At 37.2% G+C, this 25,973-nt stretch overlaps 2 protein-coding genes, 1 non-coding gene and 1 pseudogene across 4 annotated transcripts; 2 read left to right on the top strand and 2 right to left on the bottom strand.

The window, feature by feature from the left end:
• The first annotated feature begins 492 nt into the window (after positions 1-492).
• On the top strand, positions 493-4,996 carry LOC121247692 (annotated as a pseudogene).
• Positions 4,997-14,107: 9,111 nt separating this feature from the next.
• Positions 14,108-17,991, top strand: LOC121247802 (upstream activation factor subunit spp27-like). Its single transcript, XM_041146252.1, has 6 exons — positions 14,108-14,633; positions 15,794-15,908; positions 16,013-16,187; positions 16,504-16,560; positions 17,038-17,213; positions 17,507-17,991. Exons 1-6 carry the CDS (start codon positions 14,290-14,292, stop codon positions 17,630-17,632), a joined length of 993 nt encoding a protein of 330 aa, XP_041002186.1. The 5' UTR covers positions 14,108-14,289; the 3' UTR covers positions 17,633-17,991.
• Positions 17,992-18,404: 413 nt separating this feature from the next.
• Positions 18,405-18,476, bottom strand: TRNAE-UUC. Its single transcript has one exon. It is a non-coding gene; the product is annotated as a tRNA-Glu (tRNA).
• A 3,535-nt stretch (positions 18,477-22,011) lies between these two features.
• Positions 22,012-25,807, bottom strand: LOC121245631 (LOB domain-containing protein 36-like). 2 transcript variants are annotated; one of them, XM_041143598.1, is made up of 4 exons: positions 25,385-25,807; positions 23,995-24,534; positions 23,494-23,889; positions 22,012-22,276 (listed from the first exon to the last, which is right to left on the bottom strand). In XM_041143598.1, the coding sequence occupies exons 2-3, from the start codon at positions 24,516-24,518 to the stop codon at positions 23,556-23,558; spliced, it is 858 nt and encodes a 285-aa protein (XP_040999532.1). In that variant the 5' UTR covers positions 24,519-24,534; positions 25,385-25,807; the 3' UTR covers positions 22,012-22,276; positions 23,494-23,555. The 2 variants fall into 2 exon arrangements, with proteins under 2 accessions (XP_040999532.1, XP_040999531.1); XM_041143597.1 differs by having other exon boundaries at positions 23,494-24,534; positions 25,385-25,806.
• Between the last annotated feature and the right edge of the window lie 166 nt (positions 25,808-25,973).

Raw genomic sequence — 25,973 nt, 5'->3', positions numbered from 1 at the left:
TACTATTTATCACTCTACACCTCACATTTTATAAAAAATACTCTCATTTTCTATGAAAAATACTCTCACATCCTATAAAAAAAACTATAAATATGAGGTGTGAGAGTGAATAGTAGCTGGCGCATAATAAATTCCAAATAATAAACTCTATCTTCTATATCCGCAATTGAAACCGATGAAAATGATATGTACTGTTTGGATGAAGCATTTTTAGTTGTGATGAAGTGATTCGGAGACAGCTGATTTATTTATTTTTGGTTGAAAATGAGATGATATTTGGGACAAACTGAAATCAATATAAAACACATTAATGTTTTTTCTAGAATAAAAATTGAGTAGATTTTATTGTAACATCCCCAAAGTTGGGCCAATGTTATATCCTCAATGGGCTTACACTTGTGGGCTTAGCCTAAGTTCAATCCATTTAAATGGATTTGTAACGATGAACACAACTAATAATTCCACTTGCAAATGTGGCGTTGCCACGTTTCCCACTTCCAAGTCGTCCAGAACGCCAAAGTCAATGCTTGCTCATTGGCATATGATAGGAAACTCTTGATCGATCGTTCTAGTCTTTTGTCGGCCTCCTTGATTCTTTTCTGCGAAGTGGCCTTTCTTTTTTCTTTTTCTATTCCGCTTTTGTTTATGTTTCCTGCTCTGTTTCCTCATCAGCGCTAGGAAAATTAGAAGAAATTGAAGAACAGTTTCAATGCGTCTTTCTTTTTGGAGGTTTCAGATTTCTTTTCCTTCTTCATCTATTTTTAACACTGATAAATTTTCTGCTCCTTTTTCTCATCAACTCCAAGAAAATGAGAAAAAAAGCAGAAGAGTTTGAAACTGATATTGGTTTCAAATTTTTGGCTACTTGAGTATTGCCGCTGATTTATCTTGTCTTCCAAATATTGGGTTTATTTTCTTGTCCCGTATTGGAGCTTTGGGTTAGCTAGCTAAGCAAAGTTATGGCTGGAGCATTAATTGGACAGGCTGCTCTTGGAGCAGCATTTGGAGAGATATTTGCGGTGTTCTATAAAACAGTAAAGAATGTGACAAACGATACTCTAATGTTCGATTCCATCCTTGAACACCTCAAATCCACGCTAGTTATCTTAGAGCCATTTGTCGAAGAAATACAACAGTCAAACAGAGAACTGGGACGCCCAGAAGAGGAGATAAAGGGCTTAATTGAAAAAATGAAGAAGGGTGAGAAGCTCATTAGGACGTACTCGAAACTCCCGTGGTTGAAATACTGCATGAGATTCCATTATGCGAAAAAACTCCGCAAGTTGGATGAGGCCCTTCTCAAGTTTTTTCATGTTCATGTGACAGCATGGAGTGCAAGGAATGTGTTGCAGACTTTGCAAGGAGTGAATGATATCCGAGGGCAATTTAATTTAGTGGGAATGAGTGGCGTTGGGTTGGCGTGTGCAGTTCCTCGACCCCCAAATTTTATTGTTGGATTGGATGTGCCTTTGAAGGAGGTGAAGATGCAGCTGTTGGAGGAGGTGTCGGTGCTTCTATTGACTGCTCCTGGAGGATGTGGGAAGACCACATTGGTGAAAATGCTTTGTCAGGATGAGGAAATCAAAGGTTAGTTTATCAACTTCACTTCACATATGCCAAATGCTTTGGAAAATATTGTTTGCATGTCCAGCACACCAGAATGCGGATCCTTCAAAGCATAAATGTTAGACATAAATCTCCATCTAAATAGTTTAAAAATTGATAGGCAATGCTCTTTTAACAATCCCAGTAGCATTTTTGCAACATTATCCTACTTAAGAATTACTACTTCAGAGTAGCAGCAGATAAAAGAGAGGAAAAATACCTCGTATCTTCATAATTGGCCACATTGTCTCAGAATATGGCTTTTGCTCATTTCTCACTTTGCTGGGATTGGTTTCGGGACTCAGTTCATTCTGCAACATTACACGTTTCTGTTTATAAGTGATACAAGACTTGAAATTTGCCATCAGTTGTATCTTTTAACTCTATTGTGTTCAAATAGGCATATTTAAGGACAATATTTTTTTTGTCCCTGTTTCGAAAACTCCAAACTTGAAGGTCATTGTACATAGAATATTTCGTCATAAGGTTGATCGGGTACCTGAGTTTCAAAGTGATGAAGATGCTATCAACCAACTGCAGCAACTGCTGACTCAAATCAAAACTCCTATATTGTTGATCCTGGATGACGTCTGGTCCGGATCAGAATCCCTTCTGGAGAATTTCAAGTTTCAAATATCAAATTACAAGATTCTAGTGACTTCAAGAACTGCATTTCCAAGGCTTAGCTCTAAATATACGTTAAAACCACTAAACGATACAGATTCAATGACTCTTTTTCGACATTCAGCAATCTTGCTAGATGGGAGTTCTTACATTCCAGATGAAGATATTATTCATAAGGTACTTTCTTAACCTGTGTCACGCACACACATATAATGTTTATGAGTGAAGCAATACATGATATACCAGTTTCTGTCTCGATATGTAGCTAAACCAGCTTTCCCCAAATCCTACAGTATATAATCAAAAGTAGAGATACAAACTATGTGTTTTTTTTTCATTTCCAAACATTTTAATCTTGTTGAGATGGCCAAAAACTTTATTAATATTACCCACAGAATATCCAAACAATAACTCGAGTTCATTTGGTGGCCTTGAGATGCAGATAGTGAAATGCTGTGGGGTTTCCCACTAGCCCTTGATGTGATTGGCAGATCACTTTGTGGGATGTCAGCAGTGACCTGGCGCAAGAGAGTGAAGGACTGGTCTAGTGGTCATTCTATTCTTGATTCTGATAGCTCTTTGCTTGGGTGTCTAAAAAGGAGCCTAGAATTCTCTGATGATGAAATCATCCGGAAGCAAGAGATTATATTGAAGGAGTGTTTTTTGGACCTAGGTTCTTTTCCAGAGGACAAAAGGATCTCCCTTATTCCTCTCATCGATATGTGGGCAGAATTATATGAACTAGATGAAGATGACAGCATTGCTAACCTACTTGAGCTCATCGCCCGGAATCTTGCCAGTCTTGAGGACTTCCCATGGTATGCTAGTTTTTTATTTGTATCATGAGATTTTCCAGCAGGCTGATTTTTTAATGTATTCAATTCTAGGTGCTAGTTATAATATTTTGACTATATATATGCTAAATATAATATGTCTTACAGATGATGCACTTTAGATTTTAATTGATAATGCATAATAGTTTACCCGACGTGTCGATTGTTGAAGAACTATTTTTCAGTGGTAGCATATGGATCTCCCTGGGGAAAGAAAATTACTTGAGACTTAGGAAAGATAAAGTCATACCATCTAAAAATAAGGGAGGACTTCAACCACAATCTTTACCTTTTGTAGTTTGTATCATATAGATTCTTCAATTTGATCTTCTTAACAACAAATTATTACTGTTAACTTCTCTTACCAATGTGACTACTTCTCTTACCAATCTTATTCACACTGTTTTTAGTTTGTTGGACAGTCATGGAATTTATATTTTCAAGTGTAAGGACTCGAGAACATGAATCTCTTCTAAGCATCAATTTTATCTCATTTACCAGGAAACATGCAAGTGATTTTGCTAGCTGCTACAGCGAAGACTTCATCTCCCAACATGATCTTCTTAGAGAGCTAGCTATGCACCAGAGCAACTTGGAGCCAGTAGAACAAAGGAAACGACTAATTGTGGACATAAGTGGAAACAACCTTCCCAAGTGGTGGATAGAACATAATCTAAAACCTATCAATGCCCGCCTTTTGTCTATCTCAACTGGTTGGTTAATCTCTCTCTCTCTCTCTCTCTCACTCACACACTCACACACACACACACACACACACACACACACACAAGCAAAAGTTGTAACCTATTGCATATTAGGTGCCCTGTCATAACATAAAGGATATTGTTTGCAGATGAAATGTTCTCATCAACTTGGTTCAACATTCAACCACTTGAAGTGGAGGTTCTAGTTCTAAATTTTCATACGAAGAATTACACCTTCCCTGATTTTGTGAAGAAAATGGATAAACTAAAGGTGCTTATAGTCACAAATTGTGGTTTCTCTCATGCTGAATTAGGTAGTTTTCACTTACCTGGGTCGGTACCTTGTCTAAAGAGAATTGTATTAGAGAACGTTTCAGTTCCTTCCCTTTGCAAGAGCCTAGAACAATTGAGGAGTTTGGAGAAGATATCCTTGTTGAGGTGTAATATTGGTCAGGATTTTAAGAGTATCCAGGTTTCAAATGCATTACCAAATCTTGTGGAGATAAACATTGATCTTTGTGAAGATATTGCAGAATTGCTGGTCGACCTCTGTGATATTATTTGCCTTAAGAAGCTCAGTATCACCAATTGTTATAAGTTCTCTGCACTGCCTCAAGGGATTGGAAAGTTGGTGAATTTGGAAGTGCTAAGGCTCAGGGCATGTATTAATTTGCTCAACCTGCCAGAGTCAATCAGAAGCCTCCATAATTTAACTATTTTTGATACATCCTACTGCCTAAAAATGATGTGGTTTCCAGAACACATTGGTGAGTTTTGTAAGTTGGAAGAGCTCCACATGGAAGCGTGCTTACTATTGAGTAATCAGCTTTATCGGCAATGGTCGAATCAGTTGCCACCATTATTTCAGAATCTAAAGCAACTGAAGCTTGTGACGTGTGATGAAGAGATGTCCAACTTATGGGAGCCTGTCAAGGAGTTCCACACAAGTGTGAAGGTAAAGGTGATTCGAAGTTCAGGGCTGATAATCCGACGGGTTGGTCTTATATTTGCGGGAGCTGCAACAGAGTCAACATCTTTATACGGTCACAATTCACTATATTGAAAGAGAAAAAGAAAATATTTTTCTATGATTTTATTTTCCCCTATAAATTTCAAAAGAAATTATACATTAATTGTTAATACAAAGTCAACTGGAAGGTACGAGGGGTGGTTCTAGTTTCACAACGAATACGAATACGAAGTTAACGATAAGAGTTATTCTATTTTTAAGTTTGTGTATAAAGAGTACCGTTCACATTATTTAAATAGTAATATTTTATTTGTAAGATTTAAATTTTAAAATTTATCTTTCAAATCAAATTATATTATGTAAATATTTTACTAGATATGTTCTACACATCGACTTGGAAATAAAATTTTTTGAATTATTATGACAGAATGAAAGTACCATATCATCCATATTCTGAAAATATTTAATAATTTTTCTGAGGTCATGGTAAAGTTATTGGTTTGTGCAGAAACTGTAACCCAAACTGAGAGTAAAGTGTTTAAATCCACAAAGCAAATAAATCAAGAACCTACTCCATAGCCTTCAACTTTATGCTACATGAATGGTGATAATTCTTTCTGTAACAAACCCTAGGCATCAAGGGAGGACACTCCATACTTAAGCAATTCTCTTCTTGTTATCATTAGTATTTGGAACTCAAAGACAACATGTGTCACGAGTGCTTGAGGGTAGGTTCTTGAAGAGAGGAGAAGGGTTGTGATGTTGTGATAAGTTGGAATTGGTAACAAAAAGTGAAGAGAATGAGATTGAAGAAGGATAATGGCTTTAATTGTCAAATTAATGAAAATGGGAGTTTTGAGTATTATGCGACTTGTAGCAAACAATTTTGTTAATTGATAAGTTGTTGTTTGTAAGTGTTGTTTAGTGTGTTTCTATTTTGAAGAGTTTAGTTCAACGGTGTGTTTGGTTTGTTAGATGTATAAGCTACGTTTCATGTTTTTAGTTTCGCATGTTGAGATTCCTTCATGCTCTGTGATTATAAAAGCAGTTGCATGGCTTGTGTAGGCTTCCATATTTGATCATTGAAGTTTGAGTCTTGGGAGGTTGGGAATTTGTCGAAAATTCTCTGTCAAGATTCATCAATGGAATTGTGCGTTGGATCACTCTGTGTTGTGTTCTTTGCATTCTTCCTTAATTTTTCATGCAATTCTTAGGGTTTGGTGTTCAGTTCAAGCAATGCAGTAATGTTCTTGTTATCAAGAACGTTACAAGTGGTATCAATAGTCGACGATCCTCTGATGGCAGAAGGCACGGGAAGAGCAATGAAAGGTCATCAAGAAGTTTCACAAAAGCAACAAGATGTGTTGTAGAAGTAGTTGGACAGCCATCAGCAAGCAATCAATGGAATTACAAAAAAGCTTAACCATGTATTTGATATGCTTTGTTCTTTGGTAGAGTCTTCTCATGTTAATTCTAATCGTGATGGATTTGTGGATCCAAGAAATGTGGCTTGTTATGAGGAAAGGAACCCTCTGCATAGGGGGTTTAGATTAGATTTTTCACATTTTAGTGGGAATGATCTTGTTGGTCGGGTTTTTAAAGCCAATCAGTTTTTCGATTACAATCGACTCCCTTTCATCAGAAGTTGTTGATAGCTTCTTATAACATGGATGGAGAAGCCGTAATTTGGTATTAAGATGCCTTTGAAAATGGGCAATTCAATTCTTGGGACACTTTGGTGTCAGCCATTCAAGTTAGATTTGGGTCATCATCCTATAATGACCCAATGGAAGCTTTAACTAAGCTCAAGCAGACAACTTATGTGACCTTGTATAAATCCTAGTTTGAGGCACTGTTGAATAGGTTGAAAGCGCTATCTGAGAAGCACAAGTTAAGTTGCTTCTTAAGTGGGTTAAAAGATGAGATCAGATTGCCAGTTAAAATGCCGAGTCTAGTGAATCTTAGGGCTGCTTTTGGCCTTGAAAATATTCAAGAGGAATATGTTTTGTCCTCAAGAACATCTTGGAGACAAAATTCGAGTTTTGTAGATAGATGAGCTATTGATAATGGGGCTAATGTTGGTCAGAGATCTGGTCCTCTTATGAGGAAAGTGACTTCAATTCAAATGGATTAAAAAAGGAAAAGGGGTCTGTGTTTTCATTGTGATGAAAAGTGGAATTCTAGTCATGTATGTAAAGTTTTAAAGGTTTACTTTTTTCAAGGGAAAAAAGACAGCTTTGAAGGAGTTCTTGAAGAAAAAGAGGAGTTGCCAAAAGTTGTTTAAGAGGGGGTTGTGCAACAATTTGAGGTGCTTGAGGTTTCTATTCATGCTATTTCTGGTTGTGTGAACAACAATGTTATGAAGCTGTTAGGAAGAATTGGGTCTTTTAGTGTGAAGATACTTGTAGATTCAGGAAGTACTTATAATTTCTTGGATCTATGAGTAGTTGAAGTAACCAATTTAAAAGTTGAAAAATATACGGGATTGCAAGTGAAGGTAGCAAATGGAGCAAAAGTTCTTAGTCAAGGCAGATGTGAGGAAATAGTGAAGATTCAAGGGTCTAAGTTTTTGGTTCCATTCCATGTTTTAACACTGGGTGGTTGTGACATTGTTCTTAAGGTTCAATGGCTCAAAACATTAGGCCCTATTCAGTGGGATTTTAATAACATATCCATGCAATTTGAGGTGAATGGGAACAATCTGCTATTGCAGGATCTTTTTTTCTGATAGAGTGCAAGTGGACGCTAGGGTCAACATGTTAAAGTCTTTTTTCATTGGCCAGCAAAGATGGTCATTGCAGCTAGTAGCAGTACAAGATAAAGGGGAGAAAATGGCAGTTTTACCAGAAGTTGAGGAGCTGCTACAACAATTTACATATGTTTTTGAGGAACCAGTTCGGTTACCTCCAACTTGAGATTTTGATCATCAGATTGTGTTGAAGGAAGACACTACTCCAGTTTTTGTGAGGCCTTATAGGTATCCTCACTACTAAAAAATAGAAATTGAGAAAATTGTTCAAGACTTATTGGTTAATGGGGTGATTAGACCAAGCCAAAGTCAATTTTCCTCACCTATCCTCCTTGTGCAGAAAATTGATGATACATGGAGGATGTGCATCGATTATAGAGCTCTCAATCAGAAAACTGTCAAGGATAAATTTCCTATTCCTGTTATTGATGAGCTCCTTGATGAGTTGTTTGGGGCAAGATATTTTTTTAAATTTGATTTAAGATCAGGTTATCATCAAGTAAGGGTGAGAGATGAGGATATTTCTAAGACAGCACTTGGAACTCATGAAGGTCATTATGAGTTCTTGGTAATACATTTTGGGCTTACCAATGCACCTGTCACTTTTCAAGATTAAATGAATCATGTCTTTAAACCTTTTCTCATAAAATTTGTCTCAGTATTCGTTGATGATATCTTGGTTTATAGCCAAGATTTAACTCAGCCTCTTGTGCATTTGAAGACAGTGTTATCTGTTTTACAGTAACATATCTTGTTTGTTAAAAGATTTAAATGTAGATTTGGTGTGATGAAAGTGGATTATTTGGGCCACATTATTTTTGGGGAGGGAGTTCAAGCAGACCCCACTAAGATATCAGCTATGATTGAGTGGCCTATTCTTAAAATAATGAAGGCTTTGAGAGGTTTTCTAGGCCTAACTAGGTATTATAGAAAGTTCATTAAGAACAATGGGTCAATAATTGCTCCATTGACCTTGTTGTTAAGAAAGAATGGTTATAGTTGGTCTAATAGAGCTGAGGAAGCATTTACACAACTCAAGAATGTTGCAGCTCACCCTCTTGTTTTGAAGCTGCCAGACTTTTCCTAAGAGTTTACAATCGGATGTGATGCCTCAGGGGTTGGATTGAGGGTTGTATTGATGCAGAACAACCAGCCTATAGCTTTTTTTAGTAAGGCTCTTAACGGTAAAGTTTTACTCTTATCAACTTATGAGAAAGATTTTTTTGCACTTGTGAGTGTAGTGGGAAAGTGGAGGCCATACTTGTTGGGTCAGCCCTTCAAAATCAAGACTGACCAGCAAACTTTGAAGAATTTGTTGGAGCAAAAAGTGGCTACAGAAGCACAACATAAATGGATTTCAAAACTCATGGATTATGACTTTAAAGTTGAGTACAAGAGAGGGAGAGATAATATAAGTGGCTGATGCACTTTCTAGAAAGATGGAAGAGGCTTCAGCTACCTTGGCCCTGATTTCATTTCCTACTCCTGTGTGGATAAATGATCTTAAGCAGAGTTATTTGGAATTTTCTGAGATGACTCAATTAATTGATGCACTACAAAAAGGGGAGCATGTTTCTGAAGATTTTTCTCTACAACAAGGACTTCTTCTAAGAAAAGGGAAGCTGGTTATAGTTCTTGGTTCTTTGTTTTAGAAGAGAGTTTTGCAGCACATCCATTATGATCTAGAAGTAGGTCACATTGGTTATCATAAGACTCTACAAAAGGCTAAACTTGATTTTTATTGGCCCGGTATGAGGAAGGATATTAGGAGGGTGGTAAAAGAATGTCAGACATGTCAAGTGAATAAGTCTGAAAATATGGTGCCAGCAGGGTTACTCCAACCCTTGCATATTCCTCAAAGTCCTTGGCTTGATATTGCCTTGGACTTCATTGAGGGGCTTCCTAGTTCTAATGGCATGACAGTGATTTTAACTAGCGTAGACAAATTGACCAAGTTTGGTCATTTCTTTTCTATGTCTTATCCATATACAACATCTAAAGTGACAGAAGTATTCTTCTTTAGGGTGTTCAAGCTTCATGGTTTGCCTGGGATCATTGTCTCAGATCGTGATGTTGTTTTACCAAGCTTATTTTAGCAAGAGCTCTTCAAAATGTAAGGTACCATCTTGGTTATAAGCTCAGCTTACCATCCTCAATCTGATGGTCAAGCTGATGTACTAAATAAAGTTGTTGAAGTTTATTTGAGAGCATATAGCAATATACTAGATCTAAACCAAGAAGCTAGAGTAATTGGTTGCCAATGGCTTAGTGGCATTATAATACAACTGTGCATTCTTTCGCAGGAGTTTCTTCATTTTAGGCCTTATATGGGATGCCACCACTAAGATTACTGTCTTATGTGGTAGGCACTACTACTAATGCTGTAGTAGATCAACACTTCAAGACTAGAGAATATATTTTATCATTCTTGAAAGAAAATTTGAAGAAAGCTCAGAATGAGAGTGTATGCTGATATGAAGAAATCAAAAAGAACATTTGAGCAAGGAGATTGGGTTTTTCTTAAACTCCAACCTTATAGGCAGAAATCAGTGGCTATGAGACACAACATGAAAGTTGCCTCTCGATACTATGGTCTTTTTTAAGTCATTCAAAAGTTTGGCTCAGTTGTTTATAAATTGAATTTGCCACACACATCGAAAATTTATCTAGTCTTCCATGTGTCATGTCTTAAGAAGAAATTAGGGGATCAGATTTCCCATTTGCCTACTTTTCCTCCAATTGATGATGAAGGTATTGTTCAACCCGAGCATGAAAGAATTCTTGAAAGAAGAATGAAAAAAATGGGCAATCATTCTACTACTGAGGTGCTGGTTAAGTGGGTATGAGCTAAAAATGAGGATAATTTGTGGGAATTATTGTACAAGTTGAGGTCTTTGTTTCCTCATTTGGTGGGCACTATTTTGTAATTGTCACGGGTGCCTTAGGGGCAAAAAATGTGGATATTGTCATGGGTGCAGGTTCTTGAAGAGGGGAGAAGGGCTATGATGCTGTGATGGGGTGGAACTGGTAACAAAAAATGAAGAGAATGAGATTGAAGAAGGATAACGACTTTAACTGTCAATTTAATGAAATATGGAGTTCTGAGTAGTATGCAACTTGTAGCAAACGGTTTTGTTAATTGATAAGTTGTTGTTTGTAAGTGTCGTCTAGAGTGTTTCTATTTTGAGGAGTTTAGTTAAACAATGTGTTTGGGTTGTTAGATGTATAAGCTGCGTTTCATATTTTTAGTTTTGCGCTTTGAGATTCCTTCATTGTAATGCCCCGGTCCTGCAGGGATCGGAGAGTTATTCTTTGTCACTTAAACTCACATTCTAACAATATATTCATAAAATCCAAAATCTCAATATCATATAAAATATTTTGTTTTAGACTAATTTCTTCAATATAATCAACCTCTCAAAATACAAAATCATTAGAACACGACAAAATTTCTTAACAAAAAGGCCAATACTCAAAGAAACCTTCTATGCTTAATCCACTATGATTAAAAAGCATCTCACTTATGCTCCATAATTTTGATCCTCAGCTGAAATATCCAAATCATCTTAAAAACGTTTGTGGAGATAAGGAGTGAGTTATCAACAACTCAATAAGCAGATGACATATACTAGTATGCAAATATGAGTATTTACAAAGTACAACATGCATAACAAAATATTTTCCAGAGTTATCATGCAGAACAAAATATGTTTTCAAACATAACAGAACGATAGTTTTAAGACACATAAAACTCAGAGTACTTTGGCATGACATAATCTGAGCATCATCAAAATAGAGCATCTCACAGAGTAGAGACCATATTTCACCTTTGTAGTAGGGTTGTGCTATCCCTGGTGGCCAAACTGGGCAAACACAAATGTGAGATCTTTCCCTTATTCTTCTCGGAGCCCCAAGTATGGACACATGAAAGACTACATAAAACCACTTTGTTTTCAAAGTGGGTGCACTCAGAGACAGAGAAGTTGATACCAACCTAAACAGGACAGAGCAGAGCATAACAAAGCAGAGCAGAAATAGAGTTAGATAAAAAACCACTACACCATGTCAAATGTTTTCAGATGCCATATCAAAACAAAACAGAGTATCGAAACATATTCAGATCATTCTTACATACTGAAAACAAAAATCAGAGCATCTTTCTAATCAATGAACAAATTTTCAGATTTTCAATATCACTCATTTTCACATGTCAGAGACATCATGACAAAATAAATCTTATGTCTACACAATGTATGACAGAAAACATTTTCCCTCTTTCATATAGATTTCATGAGTGATGAAAATAAAAGACCGATTTTTTTTCCCAAGTTCTCATTTCATAACAAAACATGCAAAATTTTTAGAAAGTCAATATCAGTCAAAACAATTCATGTAAAGCCTAACATAGGAATCCTACTTACTTAGACTTCTTAACTTTTCAGAAAGTTTTGCAACAGTGCTAAATCAAAATCAATTGTCACCTATAAAAATGTCACGTAATTTCCATAAATTAGCTTAACACATATTTCAATACTATAATACCAAAATAGCCTATTTTACATAAATATCTAAAATTCACTAAACCCTAAAATATCAATACTTCCCCCAAATTTTTATCGATACCGTTTCACTCTACCAACCAATACATTAATATTAAAGATATTTCTATAAAATAAGATTGTTGGTACTAGTATAAAGTGGTATTAGACCCACTCAAAAAAAAAAATATTATACTGATTCCTATAAACAGACCCATGGTTACAAATAACATAAAAATACATGTTGTAATTCAAGGGACAAAATCGTAATAACCACTAATCATTCTAGAACTTTACTTAAAAACCCGTAAGCCATGTTTTTCTTTATTTGCATGGAAGTATACCTAGACCCAGGTCATGCAATAGAGGCTCATCGTGGGGGCAACTACGAGGTGGCAGAGACACGGGCGAAGCTGGAAGCTGAGCACAGATGAGAGAGAGAGAGAGAGTTAACGTAGAGAGAGAGAGATATGACAGTGAGAGGGAGGACTAACGCACCAAGCACGATGGGGAGCTACGGACAGGGGCCACCCAGGGCAGCGTCCGAAGGTAGAGGCTTGTCCTCCGACGTCGTCTGCTGCCTAAGAAGTTGCCTGAGGGTGGTGGGTGATCATGCCGTGGTGACGTGTGTGTGGGGCTGGTTCCTGTTTGAGGTCACAGAGAGGCTGGGCCGTGGGGGCTGTCCCACGGTGCTGCAACTAGGCGCGACTGGTTGCTTCCGTCGTGCGTCCTGCATGGTCTGGAGGTGGGTTTGCGGAGGAGGAGACGTGCGGCAGCTTGCTCTCAAGTTTGGGTGATGTTGCTCTGTTTCGGTGTAGAAAAACAGAGGAGGAAAAGGAGGAGGAGGCTCGCATGCGGTGGTGCATGCGCTGGAAGGTGGATGAGTGTAATTAGAGGGAAAGCGAGCAGTTGTCACCGAAGGTGGATGAAAGTAAAGAGAGCAACTGCGGAGAACAGTTGCAACGCGAGAGAGTGTGTGCAGTTATGAGAGGTTCGAATGGAACATCGTGGATGGAAACGATTAGAGGTAAATCTGCACAAACGTGTAGGGTTTGGGTTTTTATTTTCTGAATGTGGAGGAAGGCGGGACCAGAGATATAGAGATATGCTTGTATGTGGGCATTTTCCCGTTCGGTTTGCTACTGCGAGATGAGCGCTGATTGTATGCTTGCTGCGAAACTTAGGTGCATGGAGGGTAGCGGTTACTGCTGTTGCTACTTGATCGGTGTTAGCTGCGTTATTGAACATGGGGAGGGAAAGAAAATAACGTGCATGTATGGTTAATAGCAACTAGAAATTAACTTGGATTTGAAAATAAAAAGGATCCACCATAATGCACAAGGTTGAATAATCAGTGTATATATATATATATATATATATATATATATATGTATGTATATATAAAAGACGTGGACTTAAGAATTTTAATGAGAAAATAGACTCTAGAGTTGTAACCCTAAGCCGATTGAAGTTGATAACAAACATTTTAAAAACAAAACGTGGGTCGGATCCTTGTAAATAAATTAGACCCGTAGCCGAAACCCATATTTACTCAAAAAACCCAAGTGAACTTTTCATCTAAAATAAATAAAAAAATTTGAACGTGAGTTTCATGTTAGGCCCGAGTGTTACATTCATGCTTTGCGATTATAAAAGCAATTGCATGGTTTGTGTAGCTTCCATCTTTAATCATTGAAGTTTGAGTTTTAAGAGATTCGGAATTCTTCCAAAATTTCCTGTCAAGATTTATCAATAGAATCTTACGTTTGATCACTCTTGTTGTGTTCTTTATATTCTTCTTTAAGGCTTTATTTGATAAATAATTCATCTCAATTCATTATTATAATTTTTTTAAATTTTATCATAAAATATAATAAATAATTTAATTTTTTTAAATTTTAAAATAATAATAATAATATTATAATAATATCATATCAAATCTCTTAATATCTAAATGCATCCTAATTGTTCTTGCAATTCTTAGAATCTGGTGTTCAGTTCATGTTCTTGTTATAAAGAACGTTACAGCACGAGTACCGGCGACTAGGCCCCACTTACTTCTCATAGTAACGAGAAACGAGAAACTTACTTCGGAAAGAGACAGGGAGACAGAATCTTTTCGGTTAATTCCACGTTTGTCCTTCCATCCTCCACGCCCCAAATTCCCCCATTTTGTTCCCTTTCCGGAATCTCTTCCCAGCGGCCATCTGACAGAGGCTCACCGAGACCGAGACCGAGACCCAAAGCCAACCCGAAACCCAGGAAAATGGTATCGGACTTGGAGCTTATTTTGCGGCTCCGGGAGTTTCTCCAGAGCTCCGACCTGAACACGACGACCACCGCCACCGTGCGCCGAAGGCTCGAGGCAGATTTTGGTCTGGATTTGACGGACAAGAAGGCGTTTATAAGGGAACAGGTGGACGTGTTCTTACAGAGCCTGCATGAGAAAACCGAGGAGGCAGAAGAAGACGCTGAAGCTGAAGATGACGAAGGAGGAACAGACGATCGGACCGAGAATGCTAAATCGGAAGAAACCGACGGTTCTGGTTCGAAGGATGAGGACGATGAAGAAGAAGTTCAACAAACGAATAATGGGAAGGGCAAAAGACGGTCAGTTTTTTCTTGCAGTTATTTTCACATATATAAAATTTACTGTTACGTTTGATTCTGCATTTGCAATCGGAGCCAGTCTTTCTACGGAATTAATCTTTTATTTTCTTTCTATATTGAAGATTCACACACACAAGAAGTTATGTCCTCGTTCTTTTACCTTATGATCTCAAGAAATTATTTCTCAGAACATATTCGATTGAAATAAAGGTCCTTTTTTTTTTTTTTAACCTTTCTCAGTGTTTGGGTTATTCAATATTTATGGTTGCAAGTTATTGCAACAGTCGTTCCTAAGCTTTATAAAAGAAAATTTCTCGCGATGAGGTACTTTAGTCCAAAATGGTGAATTCATCCATTGATGCGAATTGCAAGCCGAAACAGCTCCCGTCTTTGCATTCTTTACTTGTCTAGGGAAAAAAACATCCAATTTATTGGAAGAAAATCCATTGCCTTCAATATTTACCAGTTGCATGTGGTTAAAGTTCTTTTGGCTTTGGTGTCCAAAATTTATGTCATACAGTGAAATCACCCATCATGCTTTTCGTATGCTTGATTTTTGTAAGATTCCACTTGAAATTCACTGGGAACTGAATCTTCATTTGGAAGTAATTTTTGTAATATTTACCTTAAGACCATTTCCCTGTGTTGATCCTTCCAAAGTGGAGTAATTTTTTCTTTTTTGTAAGGAGGGAAGGGGGACCTTTGCATTACTAATGACGTATTTTCTGAATTTGCTTCCATAAACCATCTTAACTATGTAAGATTTATTCTTTCTCCGCTTGTCACTGAGAGTAAAAAAATATGTTACTTACTTTCTTCTAGAGGTTATGAATGAAGTCGATTGCACTATGGGAAGACTGTATGTAGTCTTTACCAAGAAGAGCAAAAAGGGGGAAAAAGGACACTTTTATGAAATCTTGTCCACAAACTTAAATCCTGCATTATTGGGTTAACCTTGTGGCTGTATTTTCTAAAACAAAGTGTTGATTTATTAGTTTTAGAATTGTCCCTGTTAATGTATTTTTCAATAAAATGTCCCCTTATTTACCTTGAATTTATTTATACTACATTGTCATGTATGATTTAAGGGCTGGTGGAGTTGTTTAACTGAAATTTCCCCTTATTGTAAAACTGATTGTTGCCTTTTCTTAAAAATTCAGGTCAATCAAGCATAAAAATGAGGTAAAGAAGAGGGGGGGTGGTTTTAGCAAATTATGTAGCCTTTCGCCTCAACTTCAGGAATTCCTTGGGGAGTCTGAAATGGCAAGGACTGAGGTATATTCTGAAATATGTGGAGAAGATATCTTCAATTTTTCATTAGTTAATCTGGTGGGAATTTTCATTATTGTAAAATCATCTCTTTGTTATCTTGGTTCTAGGTCGTCAAGCAACTGTGGGCATATATTAGAGAGAACAATTTGCAAGATCCTAATAATCGGCGGAATATCAATTGTGATGAACCACTGCATGCCCTTTTTAGTGTTAAATCCATCAACATGTTCCAAATGAATAAGGCCTTATCAAAGCATATCTGGCCATTGGACTCAGATGATGGTATGCTATAACCCTGTTATTATTCTTAATTTTTTTCAAATATAATTGGCGTTATTTGAGACTTTGGATCTGTACATGTTCAATGTTGAATAGAATATTTCCTTTTCAATTGTCACCATCTTCCTTATTTGAGAAGGAGTATGAAATTAACAGCTGTGATGATCCCATGATGTCTTATTGAATAAGAAAGAATATTTATTAACTTCAGGACCATTATTTGTTCTATCTAGTGCTGACTCAAACTATCCTCTCCCTTCTAGTTTCAGCCTTTTATAAAACTCTTCAAACATTACTTATGCTTCCTTTCTTGATATAGTTGTGCCGGTCAAGTCAATGCAGAAGGACAGGCAGCCGAAGCAAGAAAGAGAAGAAGGTGGGATCAATTAATTCAGTGTTCTTGATGACATTATGATGTGTTGTTGTAAATGTTGTTTTGCATTGATACTCGGTGTGCCAGTGGTCTTCTCCTCGCCAAGTGCATGCTGATTGTTGCTGATGGCAACATATCTTCGGCTTAGCTCAACTTCATACTTTCACTTGTATTTCACCTTTAAGTTGCAACACATATAAATATGTATTAGACTAATATCTTTTGGTGCTGCAGTAGTCTATTTGGTACAAGCTTTACTTTCACTGAGAATATTTGCACTAAAGGTGAAAGAATAGTTCAGTTTCCGCTTGGTGCTCAGCTCCTCTGGGCTTTGTAGCACTTGTGAATTTTACTAGATTCATTTCCAACAATAATGTATTTGGATTATCTAATTATTTTTCTCTGAACAACATATACTAGCCAGTTACTTGTCTCATTAAGGAATTCTTTTTATGGACCTTATCTAGATCTCCATTTCAGATCCAGATGAGCCAAAAAGGAAAGAAAAAAGGCTGAAGGGAGGTAAATCAGGTTTTCTTGCACCTCTTCAACTTTCGGATGCCTTGGTGAAGTTCCTTGGTACTGGGGAAAGTGCATTATCACGGGGTGATGTCATAAAGAGAATATGGGACTACATAAAACAAAACAACCTCCAGGTATGTGGTTTCTTGCCTTGCCTTGCCTTGCTGGAACACTATGATTACTTTGTCGTTCAAGATTTGTATCTCATATATTTGGTACCCTGGAATACTGAACTATTACTTTCTCCGTGTAAAATTCTTGATTAGGGTTTTGCTGTCTCCTTTTTTCATTATAAATTGGTGCATGAGAAACTGCAAAATCATGTCAGTTTTTGCTTTAGTGTCAGGTTTTGCTTATTATCGCCTCTTTCTTTGCAAATTTGTGATTAAAGAGTCACTGAGTCCGTGTTCTTTACTTGTTCATGAAGGACCCATCTGACAAGAGGAGAATATTATGTGATGAGAAGCTGAAAGAACTGTTTGACGTTGACTCCTTTATTGGCTTCACAGTTTCAAAACTCCTAGCTTCTCACTTCATGAAGACAGAACAGTGAGTCTCACCATTACCGTTCTTGTGAAGCCCAAGGGAACGGAAGTTTTGCTTATAGGTTTAGTTTAGCTTTCAGTGTTTTGTTTGTTGGATCTTTTTGCACGGCCCACAAACAGGGCAAATTGAAAATACAAGAAAGGAAAAGGAAATCTCTCTCTCTCTCTCTCTCTCTCTCTATATATATATATATAGATCTTTTTGTCTGGTATTTTGTTTGACTTTGCATCTCTTTCTTAGCTTCTGAGTGAATGACTGTAGTTATTAATTTTCATCACTTTGGATATTGTATGTCAAGAATGTGAAGGCTTCTGTTTCTCCTCTGCGTTCATTCAATATAAGGATAAGTATGAGGTTGCTTTTGGACTTGGTTTGACCTTTCTGGATTTCAGTTGTGTGCTTTGCAGCCTAGAAATAAAGGTCGACATTTACATTTCAATAAACTTGCACAGTATGTTTTACATGTTCCGGTACTAAAAGACTAATGTTGTGTTTGGTTGTTGAACCAAATTCAAATTCATCTCAACCTACTTCATACATTTTAATCTAAAAAGTTAAACATATCTCAACTTAAAAAAGTTAAACTTATCTCAATAGAACTCACAAAATACTAAACTCAGCCTTAAGTTGTTATGTATTTTGTCTTTCAGGGTAAATAATATAACTAGCATTCCCTATGCTTTGCATCTTTAAGGTTGTTTTCGGACACTCTTCATTGCATCCCTCCCTCCACCTCTTGGGTGTAAAATATAAAAAAAGGGTGCAACCAAAAAACCCTATTCCGTTGCCGGGAATCGAACCCGGGTCTCCTGGGTGAAAGCCAGATATCCTAACCGCTGGACGACAACGGATCACACTATGTAACAATTTCCAGTGTTTACTTATTTAGATATTTATTTGAACAAAAGGGGTAGAGCCGACGAAAGTGATTGGCTACGCAATGTTCGCATCTCACCTTATTGGGATGGATTTGTTTTTAGGGTCAAATATATTATTTTCGCATCTTACTCTGTTTGCTGTTTGAAAAATATTATTTGCAAATTATTGTAAAGGGTATTCTTAGGGTTAGTACTAGCATTTGGGCTTCTTGTACTTTCCAATTATCATTTATCATTTATTTTCTCATCATTTCATGATGTGATATTAGATGATAGGTTCACAAGTGAAATATAATAAATACTTTCCAATTATCTAATATCACATCATGAGATGACGAGTGGATGATAATAATTAGGATGATGAGTAACATTATTCCTCCCGTTTTAACTGTCCTGTATCAATTATGGAAAGCTTGCATCGGTTTGGATTGGTCTTGGGAAAAGCCTCTAGCTTAAAAAGCAATCTTTGTTGATCACGACAATAATATACTCTGAAAGGTCAATTAACTTTTGTAAAATTATTTACATCAGCCTATAACCGCAGCACACCTCTTGCGTTGAGTTAAAAAAAAATTAAAAAAAAAATCATGTGAGGTGTGCAGAGAGTGTGGCTGATGTATAGCCGCACTCTTAATTTTTTACCCCTTCTCCATCCAAAGTTTGTTAACAAGTATACCAAAAATTTCTAGAGGGGGAGATTGAGTTTTCGTTTGGTCTCTATTTTTTATTGAAAAAATCTATTCAGCGGTCCTACACACATCTGCTAAAAGAAGAAGAAGAAGAAGAAGAAAAAAAAAAAAAGTTCTTCTACTTAGCAAGTGTATGATATATATGACTATCCATAGTAATATTTATCCATCTTGTGCCACATTTTTCAGCAAAACTCGGACAAGATAAACACATTCTTTTGTATATCAATTATGCCTTATCATGTACATTCATAGCCAACCTTATCAGCAACCTTTATATATTAAATAGTGTTATTTAAAAGTCTTTACACTGCACACAATTCACAAGACATAATTAGATTTGTAAGATTCAAATTATGCTGCGTGGATGATGTGTGGTATAAAGACCTTCAACTAGAATTATTCATATGATATTTACACGTACTATATAGATCAATTTAATTGAATAAGAATATTTTTCTCACAAGACTCAATCTTTGTCATGGTATCATGTATAGTCATTAATCCTCTCTATAGATGGCTTCTCCTTCCAACCCTAATGCCGATAATCCATATGGCAAACCCAGTTTTTGTGAATTATTGACTAAAAGTAGGGAGCTGTAACATGACTAACTATCAAAATAGATCAATTGCGTTTTGCTATTACAAGTCAGTGTGTTAGCACACTATTTATAATTTTTAAAAAAATACAAACACCAATTATTTTGACTTGATATTATTATTACTATTTATGAAAAGCTGTCAAATCACTAAGTAGAATAGATTTTACCCTCAAACGACCTATGGACGTATGTTTTTATGCTAAACCATGTAAATCGCTAGCTATGTCTCTTTCTTTGTTTATATTTGATGTGCTTTATTTCTTATTTACTTCATAGATGAGTATTCAATTACTATTGTATAAGCAACATCAAACTATTATCGAGAGTCATTCGACTATTTTGTTAACCTTTAATCTTGTCGAAAAATTGCATCAACAACGGCCATTTTGAAAATTTTATATTAATTAGAATTGATGTTATATATAATAGATGGTATGTTTACGTAGCCTATTGGTAATTTGGTATATAATTATTGCCTTTGTCTTGATCATTATACTCCGGATAAGGACATATATATATATATATACATATATGATATCGTTGGAAAGCACATGAGTACGCTGGTGATGATGAATGCATGCTATTTGTTGCAATCAAATGAGCTGGACCATCATATATAATTATTAGGTATCAAAATTCCCTAAATATAAATTATTAAATAAGTCCATATCAGCCAAATAAAAATCAGTCAACATGCATGCATGGTCATCGAATGGCCGGGTAGCTAGATATCTTGGTCAAAAGTCTGGAAAATGAAAAAGATTGAATTGAAAAAGCCATATGGATTTGTAACCTGTAATTGGTTCAAATATTGCAATTACTTTATGTTAATTTCTTGATTGTCTTTATCTTCATTTTCCCATGCAGTAAAGACAAAATAAAATAAATAAAAAAAGTGCACATGCTTGCATAGTAAACTGAGTAATTAAATAATTAAGCACATTTTATTTTGTTAAATATGTTGACCTTGAATTTTCTTTTTTCTTTATAAATTAATCGGCCTCTTAACATGAGCCAAAACAAAACAATGAAAAAGTTAGTAAGGTGGATGAAATAAGAAAGATAAGTTCTATAAAGAAGTGATCTTACACCATGTACATATTTCGAAATCAGTTCTAGCGGCAACTAACACCTACTGCAACAAAATACATGAGACGTCGTGCAAGATTAGTTAAGTCGATGTTGGACGTGATTTGTTGCGGCGAGCTGTTGTGCCGCCGAAATTAGTAACCGCAATAAACTTTTTGCCACGGTTATAATGGATTGAATCACACGAATGGCTGAACAAGACAATTGTGGCGAGACTGTCTCGTAGCAAGTACAAAAAAAAGAAATGGCAATTCTCTAAATCGTCACATATCAGACGTTATTTGCTGCCATAGTGTTTTGACCAGCTGATGACCATCGCCGAGGAAAAAAAACGCAGCAAAAGCATGTATTTGTTGTAGTGTCGATCTACACGAACTCAGGAATTTGCCACACCCAATGCCTTCATGATCTGTCATCACCTTGAGTACCTTTCCCATGCCTGAACAAATACTTTTTCGCATCTCCTCTGTCATCGCTGCAAACGGGAGGTTATGAAGTTACACTCAGAATGATTCGAATTGAAACTCAACTTCATTTGGCTGAACCATCCCTTCAAACATCTGTAAGCTAATTAAGTCTGTCAAAAGACCAAAGTCATCCATTTATGACTCTTAATTTCTTTGTCCGTGGAATGTTGAAACTCCACCAGAAACCTGTTGTCGCCTACTTCAGAAAAAGTTACCCATCCTTCAGTGTTCCAGATCTTTACCATAGTTGATCTGAAAGCCTCCCTGTTGACGTTTTTTCATTGAGGAGTAAAGCAAGAAGACAGTTTTCACCTTTTGTTTTTGATTTGTTAATTGACTGCCTCATCTAAGAAAATGACCTCTTGTTTTTCTTCCTCTGTCAGAGATAGGCCCTTACATAATCACGTTATTTTATCAGCCATTACTACCACTCTTAAGACTGCTATATATCTAAGAGACGAAAGCTTTGTTAGAGCAAAGCAACTTATATACCCTATCCTTTCAAAGAAGGATAGGACCTTTGATTCCAAAAACGCGTCTCTCGTGTCAATACATATATCTCTTTCACTCTAATTCTTAGATCTATGTTAATTAAAATAATCAAGATGTTTATAGTTTTATGAGCATTTAAAAAGATGCATATATGCAAAAGACAAACTACTACCAGCAAGTACTATTGCATTATTTGCAACGAATGCTAGAAACTGAACATGAGCTTCCCAAATTCCGATTTACATAAAGATTAACCATCTCATCCGGAAAGAATAAATATATAACCAAAAACAAAAGACTGTACTCGAAGATCAATGCAGATCTTACGTTTATAAAATGTATCTCTCCTGAAAGTCTTCTTCGAAACCCCCAAAAATATTTGACTTCGGAACCCCTCTCTCTAGATCTCTCTCTCACTTGTAGGCAGATACGACCTGCACAGAAAAAGAGAAAAATAGTGGAAAAAGTATCAGCACGGATATTATTATATAATTATCTAAACTCTCTCGAACTTAACAACAACAATAAAAATATTATGATAATAATAATTCATCCATATCTCCATTGTGCATGGCCTTGTCTAATACGGTTTTGAAAACAGCATACACTGAATGGCTGATAAATTAATCAATTTTTATATATTTCAGCTGATAAGAAAAAAAAAAAAAGATATTCTATTGTTACGGAAACTCAAAAATGAATGAATAAATAAATAAATAAATGAAACTCAAAACAGTACTCCACCTTCAAGTCACAAGTCTTCACTGTTTCAGTGTTTGATCAAACACGAAATAATGCAAGTAACTAAAGTCATGCATGCACCAAATGCCCTAAATCAACTCGAGAGTTTATATTTCTAAGAACTAATAAAAAAATTATCCAAGTTTTTTCTTCAACAAAAAGCAACCTAACTTGAACGTGATATGCAGACTTAATTAGATATTGTTAGGTAGAGCAGAAAAATATAATTAATGAGGGAAACTCTTGTTTTTAGGACACGATTGAGGGAGTAGGGACATCAAATCCAAGCATCTTTAGTCAAATATTATGAATATATTTTTCATTCAGGGTTTTTTTTTTTTTTTTATACAAGTGATGTTTCATCCAATTAGTACCCATCAAAACCCCATAGCTACCTTATTTTTTATACAAAAGATTCCTTTAGGATCATAATTTGAGATACGCAAATAATCTGCATAGTTGACCCAAAGAAACATCCTATCACACGGCATCCATTTCTCTCTTCTTTGTTTGTTTTTCCCCTCTTGACAAAGGACATCCATTTCTCTGTTAGCAAAACAACGTGGAAACATTTTTTAAGCAGATTTTAGACATTTGAAAGGTAAGGCCAAAGGGTGAGCAAGTAAAATCCGAGGCTGCTACTAATTATTGATTGGGGTTGAAGGGGACATCCCTCCTTGTGAAAAGACGATTGTTCCTTTAACCCACCTCCTTGTGCTCTATGCAATAAAGAGTAATTTTAGCTTCCCACTGCTACCAGGGGAGATTGCCCATTTATGAAAAGACAGGCATAAAAATCCAAACAAAATCATCTACCACACAATGATGTTCAATAAAATGGACAAAACAAGCAAACCCTCATGTGCACAGCCACAGGCATATATAAACCACAGAGAGAAAGAGTACATACCTAGAATGAAACTCAGTTAAATGAAAAAGCGGGAAGGTTAAAGAGCTTCTGGAAAGAAAATATCAACAAGATGGACCGACACTTCTACCCTCCTCGCTTTCTGGCTTAGACTGCGGCTGGGTCTGCTGGCCCTGCTGGTGTGCATGTGGTTGTTGTGACTGGAGCAAGAGCTGCGCCTGGAGCTGATGGTGATGATGATGGCCATGATGTTCCCCTTGCTGTGGTTGAATATCGTAAGGATTTTCAAATGTGCCCAGGGCCAAAGAAGGCGACATAGCAGCGGCAGCAGCATTCACCTGATTGAACCCAGTAGCAGTGACCGAACCTCCCGCTGCGGCCGCCGGGTCGAACCCACTGTTGAACCTTACGAGTTCTGGTTGGTGCTGGTGCTGGTGCGGCTGCGCGTGCTGCTGTAATTGTTGCTGCTGCTCATAACTCCGTAAAATCTCCTGTTGCTCTCTAGCAGCCACAGCCGCAGCCAATTGCTGTGCCTCAAATAACTGGTGCTGGTGATGCTGTTGCTGGGGCTCGCGAATCACCAATGCCCCACCACGCGTAGGAGCCCCAGTGGGAATCCCAAGCATAGGCGACATGTTGTAGGGCAAAACAGCCGAGGACGAAGGATTGCCAAGGTGCTGCTGTTGGGTCATATATCCCGGGGGTTGAAGAATGGTGAGCATAGCCTGAGGGCCAATATAGGAAGCAAGCTCCTTCTTGGCATTAAATAGATCAGTCTGGACCTGTTTCAACCTGTGCTGAAGAATGGAGATGAAGCCCACGCAGCCATACACTGGGTCCCGAAGACGAGCCTCGGCCTCGTACGCCAGCGAGTTCACGGCGTCTTCGCGCTGCGCCGCGTTGAGCTCGTTAAGAAGCTTGGCGACGTTGCTGGCGCCGAAGACCTTGTGCACATTCGCGAACTTTTGGGGTTGGTCCGGTGGGAAATAGGGTGCGAACACGCACTCTTGCGTGCACTTCCGCCTCAAAAACTTGCACGCTGCGCAGGGAGAGTTCGATGACGACATTTTTGTCTTTCAAAATCTGAAAAAAACAAAGAAGCCCAAAATCACAAAAAGAAAAAGATTTACTACCGGGATATATATAATTGTTATATAAAACGACAAATGGAATTATTCATGAACGATAATAGCCTAGAGAGAGAAAGTATGAATAGAGAGAGTGTGTTTTTGTTGATGACTGATAGTAATGAGGAAGCCAGCCATCGAAATGAGGGATGATGAAGGAGATAAACGAAAAGAGGAAGTGGGGGATGGTTAAGGGAAGTTTCATTTAAAGAATAAATGGATCATTTTTTTTCTGGGGCATTAAAATCGTCTCGAGTCGAAGCTATTAAGAAACCGACACGATGAGTCGAAGATAACAAAAGACTGCCTTACACAGCAAGCAAAATGGAGGAAAGCTGGTTCATGGTACTGCAAGACGAAAAATAAAGAAAAAACATGGGGGAACGAAACCTATTAGAGCCTGATCGGCGGGACGATTGCCGATATTTCTCAAACTTCCACTACACTGTGAGAGGGAGAGCGACAGTGGAACAGAAAACAATGAAACGAGAACTACTCGTTGTGAAATTACCAGAAATGTGAAAACCCAATTGGAATGGCTTCGTAAAGAAGCTCTCGCCGCTCTCTCTTCCTGGCTCTCAAGAACGAGAACTCTCTCTCTCTCTCTCTCCAGAAATTACACCATCTCAAAAATGAAAAAGAAAAACATCATGGTATGGATCCTTCTAGATCCGTTTTGAGGAAAAAATCAAAGTTCTAAACCAAATCATCCGACGCAACGAATCCCCTAGCGATCTCCATATCCACCCTGCTAGCTTCTCTCCGATTCCAAAAAATAAAGAAATAAAGAAATATCAGAATCTCACCTCGGGGGGGGTTTACGTTTAAGATATTGCTAAACTCCGTCGTCGGATCACAGTATCGGTCCCTTCTCTCTTTCTCTCTTCCTCTCGGTGCATCCCAAGGCCATGTGAAACCTGCGACAAAACATAGACTCTAAGAACCGGAACTTCGTCGTTTGTGCGGAAGCCTGAAGCAACTCTTCAAAAAATGGAGACCGAAAACCTCAAGACTCACAGTGATGGGGGAGGAGGAGAGGAGGGGAGGGGGAGGGATGGCTCTACAGTCTAGGGTTTGAGAGCGAGAGAGCGGTTGATCCGATCTTCGAGTTTCACGATGATCCCATTGGGAACAAAAATAAATAAATAAATAAATATAAAAGAAAAATCGAAATCGAAAAAAAAAAGATGGAAAGAAAGAACAGAAATAGTCAAAACAACTTTTTACAGAGAAAAGGAGAGAGATGATTCCATGGTGATCTCTACGTCAAAATTTATATGCTTTCTATTGCCTGCCGTTGAGATTTTGGCAGGCTGGTTATGGCCGTCGGATCAATAAACTCTTTTCTTTTCTTTTATTTTTATTTTTTTCGATACTTCTCCTTTTTTGTGTCAC

The sequence above is a fragment of the Juglans microcarpa x Juglans regia genome, chromosome 1S (assembly GCF_004785595.1).
Source record: "Juglans microcarpa x Juglans regia isolate MS1-56 chromosome 1S, Jm3101_v1.0, whole genome shotgun sequence".
Taxonomy (NCBI): domain Eukaryota; kingdom Viridiplantae; phylum Streptophyta; class Magnoliopsida; order Fagales; family Juglandaceae; genus Juglans; species Juglans microcarpa x Juglans regia.
This window is presented reverse-complemented; position numbering and strand designations above follow the sequence as displayed.